This window comes from Ammospiza nelsoni, chromosome 3 (genome assembly GCF_027579445.1).
Source record: "Ammospiza nelsoni isolate bAmmNel1 chromosome 3, bAmmNel1.pri, whole genome shotgun sequence".
Classification (NCBI taxonomy): domain Eukaryota; kingdom Metazoa; phylum Chordata; class Aves; order Passeriformes; family Passerellidae; genus Ammospiza; species Ammospiza nelsoni.
The window spans coordinates 47,195,694-47,219,064 of record NC_080635.1 but is presented as its reverse complement, the minus strand read 5'-3'; the positions used below and the strand labels follow the sequence as shown (position 1 = coordinate 47,219,064).

Here is a 23,371-nt window from a genome sequence, read left to right as displayed (position 1 = left end):
TTTAAGTTGGAAAACACTCTGGATCGTCGAACATCTTTTGAGAAATTCACACGCAATGTGGTAAGTTTGTTGCCTCGGAAGACTAGTAAGCCTGATGGGACATCCTTCTTCCCTTCCCCTCACTGATCCCTACTTTCCCTTTTGCTTTTCTAACTTGGTGGTTAAAAGTGTATTCATCACAGCTTGTGAATTTTCCTGGGAATGACAGCTTTATAATGTGCTTTCATTACAACCCCTCCTCCCTAGTCCCTTTCCCACTGATCTCAATAGTCACACATGGAGGAATGGACCTTTGGGAGCCATGCTTTTTGCATTAGGAAGCATGAAACTAGTCACTTTCCCCCCCCACTATAATTTTAGTAAAGAATCTGTGAAAACATGCTTGATGTTGTTTCTTTTCCTGGTGCCTTCTAAAATGCTAAGTCTAAAACAGTTGAATACATTGGATTTCCATCCTGTCTTCTTTTTATTTTACTAAAAAAGACTTGGTCCCTGTTTTTTCAGTTGGGCACAGGGAAAAAAAACAATAATAATTTTCCCATCTTCCTTAATGTCTAACAGCTTCTACAGGACCAAAGAATTCATGCTGTTTATGTGCAAGGGTTTTATTTGGATTCATTTTCATAATGGACTAAAAGAACTGATTTTTTTTCTTTTCAATGTATAACTTTCAAAAGCTATTTATCAAAGGCAAAAAAATGAAGGCTGGTAGATTTTGTCTGGGCATTCTTTTGCCACCTGCCAGAAGATCCACTGATTTAATGATACTTGGGATTCTTTTTACTTATCCAGTTTCTTTGGGATTTTTTTTTCCTTTTACATTGTGAAAGTTCCAACTAAAGAATTCAACGCATTTATTTTTGTAGGGCAGAAACATCCCTATTTTTCCATGCCATAAAAACTGTACACCAACACTGAGAACGAGCACTAACCTGTTATGAAAAGAGGTAGAAAGATCTTGGATTATACTCGAGTTTGTCTGCATTGTCTGTTGAATTGTGCAGGTGACGCTGCTCTGTGTGTGTGTGTGCGTGTCAGTGGCTTTTTCTGTGACCTGGTTAGTGGAGCTGTGTGTTGAAATGAACAAAATGAGAGCTTTCAGCAAAGATCATGGTTTTTGTTTTTTCAGTTTCTAGGGAAGGAGAAGCAGTTGTCAGAAACTGTCTCCCCTGTAATGAGGCTCAAGAGTATTGCCTCAAGTATTTAAAAAATACATATATACTTTCCAGTAATCAAAAAGAGAAAAAAAATGCAGTGAAAGTTTTGTGAGGCTGTGGGAATATCTCACTTTTAAAAACAAAACAGTAATTCTTTAACTACTTTCTTATAGGTAAAGGCTTCCTGTAATATACTTTGAATCCACTGTAATCAGGAAGAAATTTGGATTCAATGGGACAAAGTCAGTAAAGGACACTAAAAGTAACTAAACAGCTACAAAGGAAACTATCCCAATGTTTGAAACAAAAACCCCTATGTTTTGCATGGTGGTGTTGCCATAGCATGTTGCAGTGTGATTTGTGTGTTGTCTAAACAGGTTGGATCTATAAAACAACATTGTACATGATAGAACTATACATGGTAACTCCATTACAATTCGGTAGGAAGTTCCATATTAATAAAAAGTCTGTAAAAGAGAGTTCATAGAGTGGGGAACACATACGGATGTCTGCAAGCCAGACTTTTTCCCAGTCACAGCACCTGGCAAGCTGCAATGCTACATTTATTCATGGCTTTTTGAGCAGCCCGGGGGTCAGGAATTGGCTGTGGTAAACACTGTGCAAACAGGTGGCCATGAGGGGAGAAACAGCAAGCTGCAGGTAGAGGGGTCGGGAATACAGTGCAGAAAGGGAAAATGAAAGGACAAGACTGGGAGATGCTGAAATCCCTCCCAGAGCAGCCTTACAGATAAACCAGCAGTTCCCCAAACATGGGAGCATTGTGCCCTGCAGCCATGCCCAATTTTCATCCTGCTAATCTCAGGGCAGAAGTACCAGAATAGCAGCATGCCAGAGATGCAAGGCAGGCCCAATAAACCACCTGTGAACTAGAAATGGAAAAGAGGATTTCTGGACATTAGTTTGGTAGAAGAGGGGGATTTTTTTTTTTTTCTTTTTCACAGAGCAAACTCTGAAATAAAATCTGTGGTATTGCTTTTTTTCCAACTACTGCCTGTTAACCTGGGTGGAGTCTGTCAAGTCGGGTGAGGTATGAAAGAAAAACATGTCTCTGCTAGATCTATAATCTCTATTAGACTGACAGCTCTCAGCCTTGCAAATTAACCCAGAGCATCAGGATGCTCAAACGCAAACCTTTTTTCCAAGATGACTGAATTCATGTCAACCACTTCCTCGGGACCCCTTTCCACCAGACATCCTTGTTCTTCCACTCTTGTTCTTGGTTGTGATGAGTTCATAATATGTAATTATCTATCTTGGTACAGTGGTTCCAAACAGCAGGGATGAGGGAAACATTTCTCAGAATATTCCACACTTTACCGATTAACTTGATCAACTGTGAAATGAGGGACTGTGGAATAGATCTGTTCTACTGATTAGTACAGAAGATAGGTGTGAAAAGGGTCTTCTGCAACCTGGATAAAGCTATCATCTCTGCTTTATTGAGATGAAAATTACAGTTTCTCTTCTCTGATGGTTTGCAATATTTAGACTAATTTTCACTGGATTTTTTCCCTCAGTTATATCAAATATATTTATATTATATCAATATATTTGTATTAAACTAAATTGGACCTCGGTTTCTTCCATTTGAAGTGTTTAATAAAAATGCAGTAACCTTGGCTGTGTCTAGGGACTCAGTCTGAACAGATGGACTTGTAATTCATTATCTGATTTGTTGACTCTAGGAGGCTCCTGATCAATGTTAAACTAAATTGGGTTACACTTGCCACAGAAAGCATTTGTTAAACTAGAAATTTTAGAAACTTTGTAGAGGGCAATTACTCCATACTATTTCATGAATTACATAGAAATAACCTATTATAATGAGTCATTATTTTAGTCTGATAGAGAAAGAATAGAAGTGGAGCTATACACTAGGCTCAGCTCTGCATTTCTTTGACATTTAAAGGTTTTCTTTCCAGAAAATTTTCAGTAAGCTGATGCAGTTCATGAAAGGTCTAAATGCTCAGTTTAAAAACTGACTAATTAGATGCTCTGTAGATTTTATATTGCAAAATTGCTAATGCCTTCAGCAGTCTGTGGCAGAAAATATGGTTAGCCTTAGAAACAGGTCTGCATTCTCAAAAATATACACAAGTAATAGCAAGCTGGCATTTGCTACATGTAATATTCATTACTGAACATTTTATAGTTAGTATCTGAGTAGTAACTCCAGCTATCCTTGGTCTGCCTCACTTACACTCCTGGGTGCTGTGTGACAATACAGAGCACAGACCCTGCAGCACTGCTGGGATGAAGCCATCAGATAAGTGGAGTGACACGGGCAGCCAAGTGTGTCACAGCTTTGAGTCAGAGGCACAGAGAGCACTGACACTGCTCTGGGCTCCCCCCTGCCTGGCTCAGCCCCTCAGCTTTCTCTTTGAGACTGATAAAAGTCCAGTCACCTGCAGCTCCCCAAGGGACTGGGGAAATTAAAGATCTAAGTGATGGAGCAGGAGGATCTCATTGCTAAAGCAGTACACAGACTGAAACCAGCAGTTTCTGTGACATTTAAAGGCTCAAATTCTTTTGAAGAATTCACATGGGGAAAAAAGCTATGAAAAAATTAAAAATGAAAAATTAAAAAGCTCAGCAAATTTACCTCAAGTGCTAATATCTAAATTACAGGGGAGAGAAGTAGGTGAATGTACGCTGGTAATGTTGATGGGGGCAAAGAAGTTCTTTAAGGGACAATTTTGTCTGTAATTTCTCATGTACATGCAGGACTTATGACAGTGGCAGACTGAGCAGGACTAGAGCCCCAGCCTGGTTCTTAGCTGTGATTGCTGGTCTGGAACCCTCAAGACAAAGGGACCTGCTTTACAGAGGGATGAGTAATTTAATTTCCACTCCATGTAAATTTTATTGTCCCACCAGGGACTAAGTTAGTGAGGCAAGAAGGGGTAGCCTCCCTCCTTAGAGCTGTGGGGGAGCCACTCCATCCTCATGCCTTGGTGCCATGACTCCAGGCACCACCATCAGTGTTAGCATTTCGTCTGTCACAGTTACACAGAACACACAAAAAGAGGTGCTTGTATGTTTGTGAGGTCTTGGGGAAATACAGCCAGTACAAAACAGACCAAGTTCAGTTCTTCATATATTAATAGTAAGCTAACAAACTATATTTATCTCCACTCATAACATCATAAACAGAACCCCATTTAACAATTCTGAGTTTGAAATTATTATATCTTATGTTACCTGTATCCTTTCCAGCTGTCTTCTCCCACTTACCTGGAAGAACTTGCTGACCAGAGTCCTTTGATTTTTTCCCCCTCCAAAGCAGTAACAATAGACCATTTCATGCATGACATTTGAAATGCAAAGGCCATTGAACACAGCACATTTTCACTGAGTTTCGATCCAATGTCGCTTAACATGACATTGTGAATTACTGCCTAGAGATGGAAATTAAAACTCATAAAAGTAGCTTCCTCAGTTCTTATCAGTGGGTCATAGACTTTCTAGATGTTTAAAAAGTGTAATCTCTTTTCAGGTTAAAACCTATGCCTTTTATAGAGGAACAAAGCACATAAATAATTTCATCTGTTAATCATGAAATTTTACTATATGAATAGGTAAAACTTGTATACCCTACTGTGCCAGACCAAAAGTCCATCTAGTCCTGAAACCCTGCCAAAGGCTAGATTTTTCTCAAGTATATCATTATCAAAGAAACTCCATGCAGTTTCAGCTCTGGAATCTCATTTTGAATTTACTTACAGGTTATTCCCAAAAATTAAACAAAAAAAACAGTCAGAAGAAATATAAATCACAAAGCTACTTATTTGACAAATACAAAACAAGAATGAAAATAACAATTAATTGTAGAAATGAAGGCCTTCTCCATTTCAGGAAGAGATGTCTTATTCATGTTTGAACAAAAAGAACAAATAAATAATTGAAATTTTTATTTTGGCCTACTAATTTGTAAAGACCCCTAGTTTAAGGAGTTTTTTTTTAAGAGCTGTGCCCACAGAGGAGAATTTTAAAGCACATGCCAGTGAGGAATGGCTTCCTTGTGCTGTTCTGCAGTGACTGGAGCTCAGCTGCTGTGCTCTGTGCTGGAAGAGAGGATCTTAGGAGTAATACTTACACAACCAGGGTCATCCAAGTGAGGAGGCAACACAGACTGCTCAGGTACTGGGCCAGTGTCTGCCATTTTCCAGCTGACAAAATTTACCTGATTCTTAGGCTATTTGCAGGAATGAGAACTGCAGAGAGGTATGAAAACCTGAGGAGTCAGGACCAGAACAAATATACTAAAAAAATATTTCTCTTGTGCATCAGTTCCTACATTTCAGATGGTTATTCAAATTCAAACTACCCCATCTGGCAAGAGGTTTTAGGTCAATCACAAATGAGAGCAGCTCATCAGTAAATGCAAAGTGCAAAAGGAGAAAGAAATGGATGTCACTGGATTTGGAGTGAGCCAAAACAGGAAAGCAGTTGTTCAGCCACTGCCTCCTGCTTCAGATCATTGCAGGAAACAGTTTGGGCCTAATGAGAAAGGAACAAAGGGCTGAAAATCTCAGCCAGAGGCAGAAGGATTTCCCTGCACATGTAATCACTTAGACTGCAGCTGTGCTGACTACTTGTTCCCCAAATTCAGTAAATTTTAGCCTTGTCCCCTTCCTCTCATCTGAAAGAGAAATACACCTGCACAGATGGCTGACAGCAGCATCCTGTGCTGCTGTGGAAGCTGAAGCGGAATTCTGAACGCCAGAGCAGTGCTGAAGCGATTCTCTTGTCCTGGTAGAGCAAGGGCTGCCTCCCCATGGAAAGGGATTCACTGCTTCTTCTCCCATGTCACTCAGATGTGCTCCTGTCAGGAGCTGTTTACCCCCCAGCTCTGTGTGCAGTGCCCTGCAATGTCACTTGGAAGCTTTCCCTGCTGATGTGGCTGAGCTGGGAGTGTGCTGCAGGTGTTTCACACGTGAGCAGATGGGGAACGCTGAGACCAAGGAGGGCAGCTTCTCGCCCCACATCTCATTTTGCTCACAGTGGGACTCCATCTCTCCTTCCCCATCAGATGCGTGGAGTTCTCTTTTCTACTGCTACCACTACAGGTCCTGGGGAGTGGCACCTGCACTGGCAATAAAGAAACATGAAGAAGGAACAGTTGAGGTTGCATAGCAGAAAGGAAGATAATTAATCTTCTAGAAGGAAAATACCTGATCTTTCTCTACCATACATTGGAACTCCAGTGTCTGTAGACATTTCATATTGATTTCTTTTAAGCCAGATGTGTAAGGAGGTTGTTGCTGACTTTTTTCCTGGATCATTTGAGGTGTTAGGGTCATGCTGCATAAATGGGTCAGTCAGCACAGCTGTATTTAGCAGCATCTGTATATAGCTTTACAATTTTGCCCCCTAAATTTGCTAGAAGTAAAGCTGAAAACTCCATGTCAAGCAGTTAGTATGCTCAAATAGGGACTGAATGCTGAGGCCAATTGATTTTTGTACTTCCATGGGCTGTGCTGCCTTCTTGTACTCTGACTCCCTTGTCAGGGTATGTGTGCAGGATTCCATTTAGGCATCTGCATTATTAGTAAAATTCCTAAATAGTTGTCCAAAGTGCACTAATATAGCCAAAAAAATCCTAATCATCTTTAGAATTTAGCCATATGCTTCTAAATGTTGATGGCAAGAATATATTGAAAATATTAAGGATCTCCTCTTCATTGTTCAGATAAACATTTACTACTTCTGATTCGTCCCTCCCCCAATTTTCTTTAATCTCATTAGGGCAGGAAACATCTTCATATGCTACAGCTCTGAAAACTGCCATGTTAGATGCAGGTTCCCAAATCAAAATCAGTCTTATAGAAATGCTATTAACATTGTATTTGAAAGAAATAGTTAGGCTGAGCTCTTAAATTATGACCCACAATGGATGATCCTTACATCAGTCTGTAAATTAAGTAAATCTGGAAATCTCCTAGAAGCAGTAATTATGAAACTCTACCACAGAGAGCTAAACTAAAAGTATACTCTGGAACAGAGTTTGAAAGGAATATTTTGTAAAGTGGAAAATAAGAAGTCCCTGCAGATCTAATAAGAAGATGTGATAATTCTGTATCTGGGCCTGTGTATTAAAAGCTTATTTTCCTAATCAGAAAACTTAATATTATTCAGAATAAGCATTTAAGAAGATCTCTTAAGGAGGGTATATCTTCTAAGCTGTCACTTTTCCAACTTTGTGAAAAATTAGAACTTCTAAGGCATGGAAAAAGGCCATTTGTTGTTGCTGTTGTTGTTCAGATGGAAGTTTCTCTGAGGCAGGGAGGGGAGTTGAAGGAAGGGGCCATCATCCAGTGATCCAGTGATCACTGTAGGGCTTTGGAGAAAAAATATCCAAAGATCAGCAATATCCAGGGAGCAAGTTATGTGGAACACAGAAAAAAATTGTCATGATATCTTACTGTGTCTCTAAGGGGAAATTCAAACAATATGTAGAAAACGATCACGCAAATGACATCAACTAATAACTACCTTTTGGCCTGATTTTATGTCAAGACTTCCTATTTTATGTGACAACATAATTCATTCCTGAGATGCTAGAATTTGTTTATGGTCCATCTAGAAATTCCAGAAATTTTGAAACTCCTAAATAGTTGTTACAAATAATAATAAAAAATTATTTCACAGATTTTATACCACAATAAGCATTTATGCAGCTTTCCAGTGTAGTATTGAGCAAATTGTAACTAATAGAGAGCTCCTGGTTTTAATATTTTAATTAAGTGGGTTATGCAGTTCAGTACTAAAGGGAACTCATACATGTTTACAGAAAGTAACTGGACTTGTACACCTGTGAACTTAAGTGCAAATAACCTAATGAAAAGCAAAGATAAGCATATGTTCAATATTTTCTGAGATTATGTGTAGCACCAAAAGTCTTGAATTGTCTAACAAAATTGTCAAACAAAATGTTAATCTCAGAAATGCTTTTAATGTTTTAAATTGTGTTCCAAGGCCACACTGCTGCTGAGGCTCTTTTGACTATTTGAAAAAGAAAAGATGTCTTACTATAACAGCTTACCTGCTGCATTAGAGGAGAACATAATTTAAGGGTTAGAAACTATCAAGAAGGTGTGAATTTAATGTACATAGAAAGTGGCAGATACAGGGAAGACAGAGTGCCAGGAAGGAGACTTTCCATCTTTCAAAGAAGTAGGTAATAATACTGTCAGGTGATATGGGGAACCTGATGGATGACCAGTCTAACCCAACAGTGCAAATCATAAGTTCCCTTTCAAATTATGTTGTAAGGGAAGTATTAATCCTAATTTGTTCAACTTGTATTTCACAGTATAAAGAATAAAATAGTTATTCTTCCTTTTATGAGGACCCACTCTGATAGATTGCATTTGAGCGAATGCTCAAGACCCACTAACAGATCCCTGTGAGCTTAAATTTAATTGATAATGACAATAGACATTAAATTGTGTAATTCCACTGAGTTATAATACTGCAGATGGCTTAACAATTTATTGATATGGCAGAATATGTTCATTTACTGCAGAAAATGAAGCATCTCTCCATAGTTACAGTATTTTTCACTGTATTCTCCCTGAAACCAGTTTGATATTTCTGAATTGGGCACTTAAAGTGAACAATATAATAAATGTAAGTATTAAATATCTAACTGGTGAGTTAGAGCCATTTTCTATTTAATGTTTTATGATATATTTGTGTTACATTGTCAGGGTATGCCTGTGATGTCAGCTTGCTGTGCCAGCTCTGCCTCTGTTGGATCAGAGCCACAGCAGGATGGCACTTGGAGAGCTAACTCCTTTTATGTGGCCGTAGGAGAGCTAATTCCTGTTCTGTGGTTTCTGTCTGGCTCAGATAAAGCTCAAATCTGCCTGAAGTATACCAGAGTGACATACCTTGCACCATCTTCTTCATGCTGTAGACCTAGCTCTTGTGGGACAGTCATTACACCTTATTAAAAGAACTTGTTAAACAATTGAAACCACATCCTTGCAACAGGAGAAATGATGAGGAAAACAACAATTTGGAAATCCAACACCTTCAAAGCAGTGTTATGCGGTCACATGTAATATACCTGGCCAAAATTCCTTATATATAGTAAATATGGTCTCAACAAAGCTATAACTGTGTTCATGGAAAAGCTGCTTTCCTACCTATATGCAATCTGCCTCTTACTTTCTTACCCTAACTCAAAAGTAGCTTTTTTGTCCTCTGTGACAGAGCTACTGCAGTTTGCACATTCATCTTTGCAGCACAATGCACTCCTGCTTGTGGTAGCCTTCAAGTTCTGGGTGTGACTGATAGCAAAAACTTCAGCATCAATTTCTCATCAGCCAAAACCAATCTTGTTCAAAAATGGCCTTTAAATTTGCTGGTCTATTCTGTGAAACAATCTGGCTGGCTGGCAGTGCAGGTGCTTAAGTGTAAGGACTTCCTGTGGTTTAAGATTTGACAGACTCCAGTTGGTGCCCCTAGTTATTTGAGAGTGATGTGGCAACACTGAGTGGTTGCTGATGAACAGGTTTGCAGTGATCATGCCTCTGTTTTCTGTTTTTGTTTTTTGTTTTTATCTTTTCCTCAGGGGAAATCGCTCACATCAAAGAGGTTAACCAGTCTAGTGCAGTCCTACTAAAAGGATCACCTTGTAGCATGGAAGCAGACTCAAATCATTATACATACTTTGTAGCTCACTGATTGCCTGACTCAGAGGACAGTAGAACAAGATGTTGCATGAGCAAGGACCTGACTTGTTTTCTTTTGTGTATACTAAGGCATTACAGACTCCGAGGGACTCTCTAGCCTTTCGATGCCTCCATTTCGAAAACTGTCTGCTCACTTCCTCCTTCATATCAAGCTGGATCTGTGTCTTTTTATTTTCTGCAAGCTCAAGTACAGTGAAAAAAAAGCTTCTGCTAGGCACAGTTTATTAAAAAAATACGTCAATCAAAAACTGGAAGAAATGTAAAAAATGCATATATTAATAAATATACATATGGCATCACATTTATTGCACAATAAATTAGCACAGAAGGTTTCATTTCACTGATGTATTCACATTGAGAAAGAAAGCCTGTGTCTTTGTCTGTTGTCTGTATATTCTCTGTTAATGTTTCTTGCATTTATTTTTATACCATATTTAAAAAAAGAACACCTTTTACTCCAGATGTATTAAAGTTGATCCTTTCTCTGTAAATTTGTGTATGTTTATATTGTTGTTTTATCTTTCATTAAAAGATGCAGAATCTCTTTCCTTTGGGAAGTTTGAGATTTTAATATTGAATCTGAAGATTAGTCAAGAGCAAAATGATCCCCAAAAGTTACACACCTTGTGCTTTCTAAAAAGTGACATGAAATGGCATTTTCTTTCTCTCAGTGACACCTAATCAAACACACTTTATTGATAATCATTTACTTTTTCTTTTCTTTTTATCGAGCTAGCAGCAGAGAGACCTTTCCCGCTTGCTCACCATGGCATAAGCAAACCTTTCTTTAAGGCAGGCCCCACTGCTGTGTAACAGCGTGGCCCGAGCGGCGACTCAGCCGCTGCCCTGGGGCCCATGGACTGGACTGCACTTCCTTAGCAATGGACATGGGCAAAGCTGCCTGAGAACAGCAGGCTGCACGTGCTAAATAGGAAGGACAGTGCTTCTTTCTCCTTGCCGTCACTTGCGACGCAAGGCAGCATTTCAAGCGGAAAAGGTGGTGCTTTGGGAGTGGTCTGTGCAGTCAAGCTCCGGTAGGAACGCAGGAGCAAGCTGTCATTTTAATTCCAGGGCTCTGTTTGGGGATGCTGTTGTGTGTCCACTACTGAGCTTACTCACAGACCTGTTGACAGATTTATGAGCGTGTGTTGATGTTGCCTGTGAGACAGTAGACATGGAGCTCCTGAAGCTATATCTGAGCTGGAACCAGAAATCTGCTTGGCCTAAGAAACAACACTGTCAGCTGATAGAGGTGATATAAGGATAGTGAGGCAGAATCTCAGAGCAGAAAAAAAAGGATGGGAACTAAGTCAAATGACAAAATGCTGATACCTCCAGGGCATGGTAGTGTGCACATGACAAACAAGCCTTTTTAGCAATGCACAGAATAGACTCAGGACAGCCAACTTTACTACCATCTGTCATGCTGACTTTGGTTTGATATTCAGAATCTTGTTTCAAAGTCCTAAACATGCACACACAAAGTGGGATGGTCATAGATAAAAGGAGACAATCAACTTGAATGCCTTAATACCAGAGACATCTCATTGAGCATTGGAAAACCACCTGCGCTGGTGCCATTAGGGACAGCACTGTTGCACACAGCAGCTCTGGGCAGAAGGGAGCTGGGCTGCCTTCTGCAGGGAGCACTCAGCTCTGTCAGTAGCCTGGTGCAGCCACAACCAGGAATGCAGCATCTTTAAAGAGGCAGTCTGAGTGAACCCAGTACAAAATGTATTACAAATCCATGAATGGCTGTTCCCTATAATCTGCTCAGTTGAGGATTTTTGAGGTTTGGGGTTTCTGTTTGTTCATTGTTTTCATATGCCACTGTGTTTCTGGTTTCTAGCTAGGATGACAATTACTGCTTTAAAGTGTCTCTGTTTTTGTTAGCACAATTCTAGTAAGCCTTTATAGAAATACCCAATCAGAGCTGGGTCCTATCAAGATCTTAGCAAGAGCTCTATACAGGTCAACTCAAAATATTCACAGCATAGGGAGATCAGATGAATTTTAGTAAGTAGCTGCAGTGAATCACAGATCTTAAACTGAGATTTAATTTTACCACAGAAATGTGAGCTCTGAGACATGAGCTTGGGGCCAGGCAATCCACAGAAATCTGAGCTCTGCTTCACTTCTCACTGCCAAATAGAGATATTTATTTCCAAACTCCTGCTGCCACCAATTGCATATATTGCCTCCTTTGCCTTAGTTGTTAACTAATTAGATACCGCTGTCTGCTTCAAAGAATCACTGGCTTCAAATACCTAATGTTTCAATTGCAAACATTAGGCATTCCATGCAGCTTCACCCTAAGAAATATTTTCTTTTTTTTTTTTTCAAATCACTTTGCAACACCAACTGGTCTATAAAAAGTCACGGAGCATTGGTACTCCTGAACCCATTCTGTACTTATTCTAGTTTTTTTCCTGATCGTTTAACTCTATCTGGCAACTAAGTACCCTGCAGCTGCTTGTTCACTCTCCTCTACCTCCAGTGGGACTGGGAGAAAAACAGGAAAAAGTAAAACTCAGGGGTTAATATAAGAAAAATTAATAATTGGAATAATTTATGTTAATAATAACAGTAATCTTAATGAAAATGAGAGCAAGAGAGGAAGGAATAAAATCCTCCACCCAAGACAGACAAATTATGCACAATGCAATTGCTCACAACCCACTGATCAATGCTCAGCCCCCTGAGCAGCGATCAGCTCCTCTTGACCAACTCCCCCAGTTTCTGTACTGAGCATGGTGTTCCATGGTATGGAATATCCCTTTGGCCAGGTCAGATCAGCCATCCTCTGGATGTTCCCTCTCAGCTTCTTGTGCTCCCTGGCAGAACATGGGAAACTGGAAAGTCCTTCCCTTAGGGTAGGACCTGCTCCACAACGCCAAAAGCATTGGTGTCTTACCAACAGTATTCTCATGCTAAATGCAAACCACAGCACTGCACCAGCTACTAGGAAGAAAATGAAATCTATCCTAGCCAAATCCAGGACATTTCCTTTCAAGAAATATGAAGCCTGTATTGAATGGCTGTCTCTCCCTGTATTTGCATAGGATTTAACATGATGTCTCTAAAGTAAAAGCAGGCATTACTAATAAGGATGTCAAAGTAGTCAGGGAGCTGTGTTAAGGTTTCATTTGAGCTTGCTCCAAGTGATAAAACTCCACTGTTACATATGAGTGAACTTGGCCCAAACACAATCAATCCTACTACTAGAGGATTTTTAAAAGGTTTGTCTACAATCTTCTGGTACTTCACCTCATCACTGTCATCAGGCAGTGAGTGAAACAATACTGGGACTGGAAACTCCAAGCAGGCACAGACTTCCTTTTGCTTCCCCACAGAGAAAAGCTAAATTTGTGTTTTGAAATTTATACAAAGATTCACTTCAAGAATTAAGATTATCTCAGATAAAGGCATGTTTGTACAATAACTGAACAGTTGCAGCATGACTTTGGTTACGCAGCAATTTACCGATTCAGAATGTCAGTGAGGCCACAAATCTGCTGAGGAAAAATGGACCAAGAGAGAAAATCACTCTGAAGGAACCATATTTCTTGTCTTCTAGGGAAAAGCCATCAGTCAGTGCCTCCTGGCTCTGCCCAGGAAGCTTAAAACCCCCATGTGAGATATTAATTGTAATTGTGCTTAAAACAACTGGTTGGAGCTTGAATCTTTCATCTGAGAGTTGGGGTTCTTCAGCTTCTTTCCCCAGACTTTGAACATAATTTCATCCAATTCCCCAATCCTTGTACATAAAACAGCTCTAAAGCCTACATGATGAAGCGTTTGATGGTGCTGCTACACACTTCAGATAGTTTTGTGCTCCCAGGTCAGGCTGTGAAGGAAAATGCCTGGTGGGAGAGGGAGAAGATGCCCTGGCACCTACCTGACAACAGTAAAATATTCACCCATTCTTCTGTAAGAAGCTAGTAAAAAACAGTCCTTCAACCTAGAAAAGCAAAGGGGGAGAAAAAGGGGCTTACAATAGTGATGAGTTAAATTGCAAAAAGCTGAGCCAAAACAGTAGTGGAGACCTGCCAAAAACTAATGAGTTGAAGGTGAACACAGGACTAAAAAATGAAAATTAATTGTGGTGACCAGAACAGAACCAACAAGGGAGGAGAACTGGAGAGCTGAATAATTAGGAGCAAGAGAGGCAGAATGCAGCTGGTGAATTGCCAGCCTGCTGGCCACAGCCATGCTGAGCTGGAATTAAAACCTGAAAAATCAGGCAAGATCAGCTGTGACTGGCACCTTAAAACCCAACAACAACATTTTTTTCATCTAGAAAGCAATACTGAATAATAATAAAATATCTGAGGTTGCCTTTTACAAATTTCACAAGATATAATTACCAGATAGTCTCCTAAGAAATAAAAATAAGGAGGGCAACAACCAGTTCCAGAAATCAAGATTTGTAGGAATTAATTTAGGGTGTTTTTTTAAGAAAAAAAAATTAAAGCCAAAACAGGTAATCTTAGTCAGGAGAGGCTGTTTATGGTGTGTAACGAACTAGGAGTTGGAAAAGCCAGAGGTTTATTTGAAACTCTTACAATTATTTATTTTTATGCATGGTGAATAACAGCATGCATAAAAATAAATAATTTGAATTTAGGTTTTGAAACTGACATGGTTTTTGTCTTTTCTAGCTAAAGACATCATGCATAGAACTAACACTGCCCCTATTTTAGTAGGTGCGTAATACTGGACTTATAATAACAGGGCCATAAAACATAGGAATTTTGCTAAAAGAATTTTAATAGCCACAGAGATTTTAAAAAAGTAAGGTTTTAATCCCAACATGTTCAAGGGAAATTATCAGCAAATTATTTAAACATGTTCTGTGTCCACAATTCATTTAAGCAAGTTGCTAAGTGATTGTGACTCACACCAGTCTGCCTTTTGATCTGACTGTGATGAACAGATTGCTTTATTCTCCTGTGAATTGAAGATATGCTGAAGTTCCAATATTAAAGAGGTGAAGGGGAACAGAGGATGAGTTCTCTGAGGGTGGATTCCCCTCCTCATGCTGTTGCTGACTGTGGAGTCCTCAAGTGGTATTGAAAGTACAATTGAAAGCGTTTTGTTTGTATATACATCAACTTGAGGGGTGCAGAGTCTCTCCAGGCAATCATTATCTCTGAAACAACAAAATTTTGTTTCCCTAATATCTAAAAAGAATCTTCCTTGCTTTGATTTATCCCTTTATTTTTGACCAGGCTGCTGCACTCACTACAATAATATGTTCCTAACATAAATGGATATTGCAACATCACAGCCTCCTTTGGTTTTCTCACTGATTTGTTCTGAAGTGTTGAGTGATTTTATTATTCTCCTCTGGGCCAGGGGTTCTTACGAATTTCTTGGAGATGATTCTTGCAGGACTCCCACCAGGGTTTTACAGGAGGAGGTCAGAGGATTGTTGTTGTACTTCTGCCCATACACACACCTACAGGAGTTGCCCATTTTGCAGTAGATTGCCTCTACTGAACTTTGACAGTTTATGTGGCACAGTGATGCCCAGATCCTGTGCAGTCTAGCATAGATGGTTGCTCCCCTTTGTGTACAGCTGACTCCTCTTGGGTCAGTGAGGTGCCTTGAGTTGTCTCTTGAACAGCATCATCTTTTTTCAGACCATCTTTCTCTTTTCCCAAGATCTTTTTTCTTCATTATTATTTTTTATTCCACCTGTGCAGCACTAGCAGTCCTTTTTTCTGGTGGTATCTTTATGTGAGAGTGAGGAATCTGCTGGCCTGGTTCTTTAACACAAACACTTGAATTAGAATGACTACCATCATCACTATTTGCTGTGAGGGATCTGTATGTGTAAATTGCAAAGAAAAAATTGTCCAGATAATAAACTCGGAGAACCTGCTCAAATGCTAGATGATAGTCCTTATTTACAAGTGTGGACATGGACAGTAAATATCAAACAATATTAAGACACGATGGTAAATGTTACCTTGTTAGTGGCATTTGCACAATTTTTATTGTACTTTGCTCCCAAAATATATCTGCTGCATTTGCCTTCATTGGCTTTCTTTTTGATTTGACTGGATTTTGAAATATCTTGTTAGATTCATCACAGATGTCATCTTTCAAAGGGGGTACTTACTATTTCCCACCCTTCCTTTTAACCTGGCACCTGCTCCTTCAGTGTGGGTATCACATAAATGAGGCATTTCATTATGCACATTATCTGTTCTATCCACCTTTTTATTTCTGTACCACTTCCATTTTTAAAAGATGAGTGGCAATGACATATTTAATGTGACTTACTTTTCTACCTTTTTAGCTGAGAGGAATGTATAACCTAAAATCTATGAACTTTTTTTGAGTTCATCACTTTTGATGCACTGTTCTTTAGAAAACTTTTCTTTCAGATTCTCTTTCTTCTCTCCCCCTCCCCATCGGTAATGTCTTTTTTTTTAGGATTCTTCATCTTTTATGTTTTTTTTTTTTCCTTTGTTCCTCTGATTCTTGCTCTATTTGATCTCCCCTACATGGTCTTATGGTGCCCACTAATGCTGGGGAGGTGTCTCTGGGAGCCTCAAGAGATTCCAGGGAGCTCAGCTGTTCCTTTGCTTAGGTGAATGGAGATGGACAAAAAGTGTGACTCCTCTGGAGCCCGGGACTGCTGGAAGGGAGGGGGTGAGTACTTGGGCCTTTCATTCCCAGCATCACAATTTGGAGTAAGTAAGGAGCTTGAGGTTCTTCCATGATAAGAGTGAGGTGAGGGTGTCCACAGAGTGATGCAGAATGTCTCTATCTGTTATCAAAGAAAGTGTATGTGGGAGGCAGCAATGAAGATTAAAGCCCAAGACTAGGAAATATTTCTAAGTCCTGGTCCATACTGGTCTGGGCGGTAGCTCTAGTGAACAGGTCTGTGGAAACTCATGTTGTGCCTAAATCACAGATAAAATGTTTTGGGGGAGGAGGCACAAATGTGGAATTTCATCAATGGATAGAGTAAACTGCTGATAGAGTTCAGACATTTAGATAGAAGCACTCAACTAATGAGAGAATTGGTTTCCACAAAGTTGTTGTTAGGGAACTGTTAAGTTTTTAATTCTTAAGTAATTTTGGGTGACTCCATTTCTGCTTTGTCCACCCCTTCTGAATTAGTTCAGCAACCTTTCTTGACTAGCAATCTTTCTTGACTTTCTCTCTTTCCTTTATTTCCTTCTCAGCTGTTTTCCTAATCCTTTTCTGACAGTGTGGGAGACCCCAGCTATAAGGGAGTAGCTGAAGCTGCTCTCCCACCAGTGTGGGAGAGCATTTGTGTGCAGAGGGGAATTTTCACTTCCATCTTTATTTTTTCCCCGTAATGAGAAAATTGAAATATTAGACTTCCACTATGTTCCAAAGGGTTTCTTCCCAGTGCAATTCCCATTGAACCGACCCATATCATCTACCTTTTCTGTATACTTGTGGTATTGGGAAAAAAAAGAGACACATCTCATCCTCCAACCAACTAAGAAGCAAGCATGTAAGATAGGATTTTCAGATCTCTCTTCTGCTGCTGGTCATAGATAAGTGGAACAACAGAAAAATATTTTCTCAAACCTCATTGCTGTATTAAAACTGTACTCCGGGATCCCATCTGCAAGGAGTGCTGGTTATTCCTGCCCCAAAGCATACTTCCACTGAAATCAGAGATGTGAAACTTTTCAGACTGGCTTTAAAATGCAGTTACTCTTTATTCCTAAAATTGTGCTTGCTAGCTGGATGTCAGTGGGGGAATCCCTTTGGTACAGTAGAGTGGGCTAGTAGGGTGGATTTGGGTTTTTTTTGAAAGATGGTTTGGATTTCTCCTGCTTCTTTTTTCACCCCAGACCACAGGATGTGCTGGGAATGCACCTTTAGGTCTCTAGAAAAGCTTTTGAAGACAACCTCTTTCCACAGAAACCACGGACTAGGTGGAGTGGCTTTGATTATTTTGTGTCTTTTGATAAGAAAGGAAAAAGCAAAGGTTTACAGGCCAGAAGACCTCAAGGAATATGAGAGAGAGGAGGGAGTGATAAAAATAATAAAACCAGCTAGCTGCTTTTATTGGACATCTAAGTAAAGATTTTTGAACATGTTACCCTCATAGCATAGCAAAGGAAAAAAAAAAATAAAGGAAAATAGAAAGGAAGAAAGAAGAGACAGGAAAAAAGCCTTTCCATGCCCAGTGTGGTGAAGACGACTGATGTTGCCTGGAGAAGCTTCATCCTTTTCAGATCCCGAGAGCTTCTGCACCAGGATGGAGGTCATTACTCCTCCTTACTGAGGTCTTGCCATCTTGTGCGTGCAGCAGCAGCTCTACCAGAGAAAATCTGTCTGCAGCAGTCAGCATCAGTCCTTCGTGTAATGCAGAAATGGCTTTTTTAGCACATCCATCCCCTGCATAGTCCTACTTTCTGTTTTACAGGTACTGACATGGTAGGACCTGCATTGCCAGTGTATCAGCACTGATCTGCTGCACTGCTGCTGCAGTTTCCTGCAAGGGAAAAATGTGTAATCTGAATGGTACTACTATGAATTGTGTAATGTTTGCTACAAAAAATACTCATTAGAGAAATTTACTGGATGGGACTATTTTGGTATTCATTATAACACATTGTTTGAGAAAACTAAATAGAGCATAAAATCAGAAACAAAAGAAAAAAGTCAAAGCAGTTTTCTTTAACACAGTAGAGCAAACTAGTTAGATATTATCAAAAGCCTGGTAATTTTTTTTTTCCTTCCTTTTCCCTCCCGTAGTCCTGAAGTGATCATACACCTCTTTTTTCTATTTGACATTTTCGGTTTGAGTCTTGCTGATGTGCGTGCTGACAACTGATCGATATCCATCGGAAACAAACAAACCCGATATTCCGCTCCTCCTGTGCACCCTCCGCTGCGGCGATGTTGGAAGCGGCGATTCCGAGCTTCCCTCGGCGCCAGCCCCGAGAGCTCTGCGGCTCCGTGCCCGCCGGGGCTGCAGTGACCCCTGCGGGAGCGCGCAGGAACCGCGCCCGCTGCGCGCACCCGGGGAGCGGCGGGACCAGCGCTCCCTGCCCCGCCCCTGGCCGGGAGTCGCCTTCTGTCACACCCAACAGAGACACCCCGGAAGATTTTTTTCTTACATCGGAGAAGACCATCACCATCTGCTTCTAAGAGGATCCTGGGAACCAGCGATGCTGCACTACATGATCTCCTTCTACGGTGTTGGAGTTTTATCAAGACATATTTGGTTTGTCAGAAATTTGCTTCAGCAGCCAGTGGCGCTTGGTTTAGGAAGAAAAAATCAGAGCGCTGTGCAACCAAATATGAAGCACCCCCAAAGGAAGAAGTAATGGTGGCAGCTACGGAGCAAAGCCAATACATCAAGGTCTGATTCGACTCTGGAGACATGCAGAGGCTGATGGAATAACCAGTTCTACTTCTACTAGTATCATGTCCCAAATAAAGACTGCCCCTCTTCCAGCTGGCTGCCCACAGGAAGGGGAGTTTGGAAGCAATGCATGGGAGCACATAGTTGTTCCTGTTTTTCTCCAGAGGAATGAGATTTTGGACCAATGATCTGTAAGCAAACAAGCTGTTCAGAAGGAAACCCATTGCTTTCTGATTTTAGGGAGAACCTCTTGACAAAGGCCAAAATATAACTGGTTAACAGCTGCCAGACTGCAGCAGTATGGTCTGTATTGCTCTCCATGCTTCATTTATTTTTCATTTGTTCAATTCTGTATCTTGTTAAGAATGAGAAACCAAATCTAAAAGCTGTGCTTGATTTCCTGGGCTTCCACCTGCACAGTTTCATTGATTTTGGTCTTTCCTCCTCTTCTCCAGAGCCCCTACTGCCTCTGATGGGATTACTGAGAAGCTGTAATTCTGTATTTCAAGCTTTTTTAATCTCTTTTTTTTTTTTTTTTTTTTTAATATATCCCATTCCAGCTTTACCAAAGAACCTGCCCTCTGCCTGTGTGGAAAACAGGCAAACCAAAGTAGGCACCCTAACAACCTCAGGCATTGAACCATTTTGGGGAGGTTTTTCTGTGTATGAGGAGGATCTGCTTTCCAGTTTTGAAAGCTGGAGGATGAAAGAAATTCTTTCTCTCCATTAGAAATAGACAACTAACCTTCATAAGATAATGTTTAATGAAAAATACTTTAGGTATTTGTATGTAATATTGTTTTATTTCTGCAGTCAGTACTATGGGAAAAAATTGTCCTGGCTTTAGGGGATGGAAAGGAAGTTTGTCTTTGCTTGGATATATGGCACTACCCTTTGGGATGGTGTCATTTGATAATTCCTGCCACATGTTCTTATAAGTAGGATGTTTTTGTTTCCTTACTGTGTCTCCCCTCAAGTCCTGCTGGGTAATATTTCAGATGGTCACGGTCAGAAAAGGCATGTGACAACTTCCAGATGTGCAAATAATCAAAGCGAGCTGCAGATCTAAGGGAGCACACCAGCAAACAAATGGAGGATAACTTGAAGGGCTGCAGTCTAGGTGGGGGGTCACGTTCAGAGGAGGTGTAGCAGGCTGAAGGATAGTCTTTTATTATCTGGAGAATTCACTGATGTCTAGATCATTTGCTAAAAATGAGGTAGTCTGATGATGTGGCTGGGCAGGCAGTAAAAGCCTAAAACATGGGGTCTGGTTGTGGTTTTCCCACAGCTTGGAGCAGAGCTGGCTTCCCTGGGGAGCGAGGAAGGCTCTCGTAATGCGCCATAGCTCTGAGCTGAGCTGGTCTCTGGGCTCCAGCTTGCGTGATGCATCAGAGACTAAGAAATGCCCTGCTGTCTTCCACACCACCATGGCATCTGGGGCTGCATCCTTGCTGAGCTGGTGGTGCCTGAGACAGTGCTGTGCTCAACTGGGAGAGGGGAGGGTGCATCTCAGCTCAGAGAAACCTGTGTGCTTCTGTTTTGCTCCAACTTGGCTTGTATAGGCACCTTGTATAGGCAGCTTTTAGATTTGGCTTGGGTACTAATAGCTAGTTCTAAGCTGAGTTTGAGGAGCGCTTAATCAAAGCCCTTAATCAACCCAGGTGACTCTTGTTAGTCCATCCTCCCAGCTTTATAGAAACAGACAAGACAATTAAAAATGTGTGGTGAGACACAGCATTCCTCTTTGGGAATGTAAAACCATTCATCACCAAGATTTAAAGAACTCATATTGGTCACTGGCAACCTGGTATTTGTAGAGGTGAATGCACATGACTGTGGTGCAGTGTGTGTGAAGCAGTAAGGAACACCAGGATGGAGGATGCATGTTGCTTCTGTGACACAGACTGAACAGTCCTGTCTCTGGTCACAGGAGGGACAATGTTCACTCCCCACAGGATCCTACAGCAAGTTTCCTGGTGCCTTTTTGTACGCTGACATTTGATGTCACAGTGCCTGCCCTGCTGGCACATCCTTTGAAACAGATGTTCTCTGCATCTGCCCGCTCTGTGTGCGACAGGCACAGCTCTGCTGGAAGATTGCTTTCCAAACCCTTCCAGTGATGGAAAGGGGTGGGCAGTATTACCACTACTATTACTACTAGTACTAATTTGTTTGGCAACACTGCTGGCTCAAAACCTGGCTCAGCTGCTGATGAAGAAGGGAAGATCTGCCCATGTCGAGAGAACTTCAAAGGTTTTGAACTACAGGCTGATGCTTTTGAAGCATAGCTCTGCGGGACAGTGCTACCAACTGTTCTTTCCCCTTGGTAATAAAGCTTTATGGGATATTTCGTGCAATCCTAGATGGGTCTTTTGCTGCCTGGGAGGTAATGGTGTTGTGTGCTAGAGAATTCAGTTCCACTCTAGGAAAAGGAACAGTTTTGTGCCAGTTTGTCCATCATCAATGGCTGCTTTTGTCAGCTGGTTTCTCCATATGGCATTCCTGAAGCACCTGGAGAATTAGTCTGACAAAATTAGTCTTTGGTTTTGTGCAAAGAGTACTTTTTTATGTACATGGAAGGGGAAAGACCAATACACTGCTCTCCTGGAGAACCAGACTGGTGCCTGTGTGCTAGGAGGGGCCTTAGCCTGAGGAGGGCATTGGCAGCAGCAAGTGGGGGCTTGGAAGAGGCACATCACAACATGGGTAAACACACAAAAGGGAGGAGGATCCTTCAGTGCATGAGAACACTGGTACCTCAATGTGCTGCAGGAAAGTGGTGGCCATGAAGAATTAGGTCTGCATCATATGACAGATATTTATTGTGATGGCTCATCTCTGTCATGATCCATGTTCGTAAGACTGAGCTAACAAGGTCATCTTATGTAGTAAACTCTGAAAATATTGGAGGCCTGCATTCTTCTACTAGCTGGGGCATTGACAGCACATGTTTCCATCACTTAAAATGTGGCTGTCAAGACTGCAAGCTCTTAGACTATGTCCACAAGGAAAGATATAATTATGTATGTATGGTATATTAAAAATGGAAACCATTCAGCACTGGAAGCCGACTCAAAAAGGACAGATGGGGAGATGTGATAAGGGAAATAAAGCTACGACAAAGCAGAAAATTGTGGAAGAAACAAACTAAGTGGCCTCTATCTACCAACTACCCATCTGTTGGTCATCCACCAATCTCTCTACTTGCTACATATTTGGATGTTACTATTTAAAAAACAGACAAGGGAGCAGCATGTGGAGGTCTGGCTGGGACAAGAGGAAAGCGGCTAAAGGACCTTTTTACTGGCTGGTAAATTCATGCCTGGTCTCCCTTCAAGATTTCATAGTTTAGAAAGAATTTCAGTTTGCTCTTCAAAAGATGCGTCAGTCTGTTCTGGATTAAGAAGACAATATGCCTTCCACATTTACTCCCCCCGCAAAGCCTGATTTTTGGAGGATTTACTAGTCATTTTGTTTCAGACACATTTCTTAACAAGTTGGCTTTCTTCATGGTTAAGCTTAAATTCTGTTCTTCGTGAATCCTATAAGGCTCCCTATGTGGTGTTTGTCCTTTCATGGTCATTGCTGACACATACTCGCTGCACTCACTGTGATCTACTAAAATTGTTTTGTCAGGGTAAAAATCGCAAATTAAAACATTCTCTAAGAGGGAGGACCCCAAATATAATTATATAACAAAAATTCCCCAATCATTTCCAAGCAATTTAAAATTGATTATAAATCTTTCCTTTACTACCAGATGTGATCTTCCCAAAGCTTCAGACATGAACAATCTCTCTAAATTTTCCTGCTATTTCAATATCCTATCCATAGAGAAACCAGCCTGTGCCTCTACCACCTATTCAGGAAAATTTGGAAACCAGGTCAATGACTGGTACCTTTATCCATTAAAATCAATGATCATACATATTTTAATTTACTTTCTCAGTTTTCCTTCCTTTCCATTGCTTGTTTGCAGCTGAACCTCCATTTTCCTCTCCCTGACCCTGCCTTTTTTTAATGGGAATCTAGGAAGTTCCCTCTATTTTCCTTTTTCTGCCTTTTCTTTCTTTACAGTCTCTAGTGTCTTTCCCTTATTTTAATAGCCATAATTCTCTGTT

General features: G+C 40.6%; 1 protein-coding gene across 7 annotated transcripts in view; it reads left to right on the top strand.

The window, feature by feature from the left end:
* Nucleotides 1-23,371, top strand: part of RGS7 (regulator of G protein signaling 7) — a 249,872-nt gene that overhangs the window by 204,139 nt on the left and 22,362 nt on the right. For 2 of the 7 annotated variants that reach the window (XM_059468131.1, XM_059468132.1), the window contains exons 17-19: nucleotides 7-60; nucleotides 867-947; nucleotides 9,760-10,427. In XM_059468131.1, the coding sequence (XP_059324114.1) occupies nucleotides 7-60; nucleotides 867-941 (129 nt within the window). In that variant the 3' untranslated portion in view covers nucleotides 942-947; nucleotides 9,760-10,427. Of the gene's footprint in view, nucleotides 1-6; nucleotides 61-866; nucleotides 948-9,759; nucleotides 10,428-23,371 lie in introns of those variants that run through there. The other 5 variants (XM_059468133.1, XM_059468137.1, XM_059468135.1 and 2 more) reach the window with 5 other exon arrangements.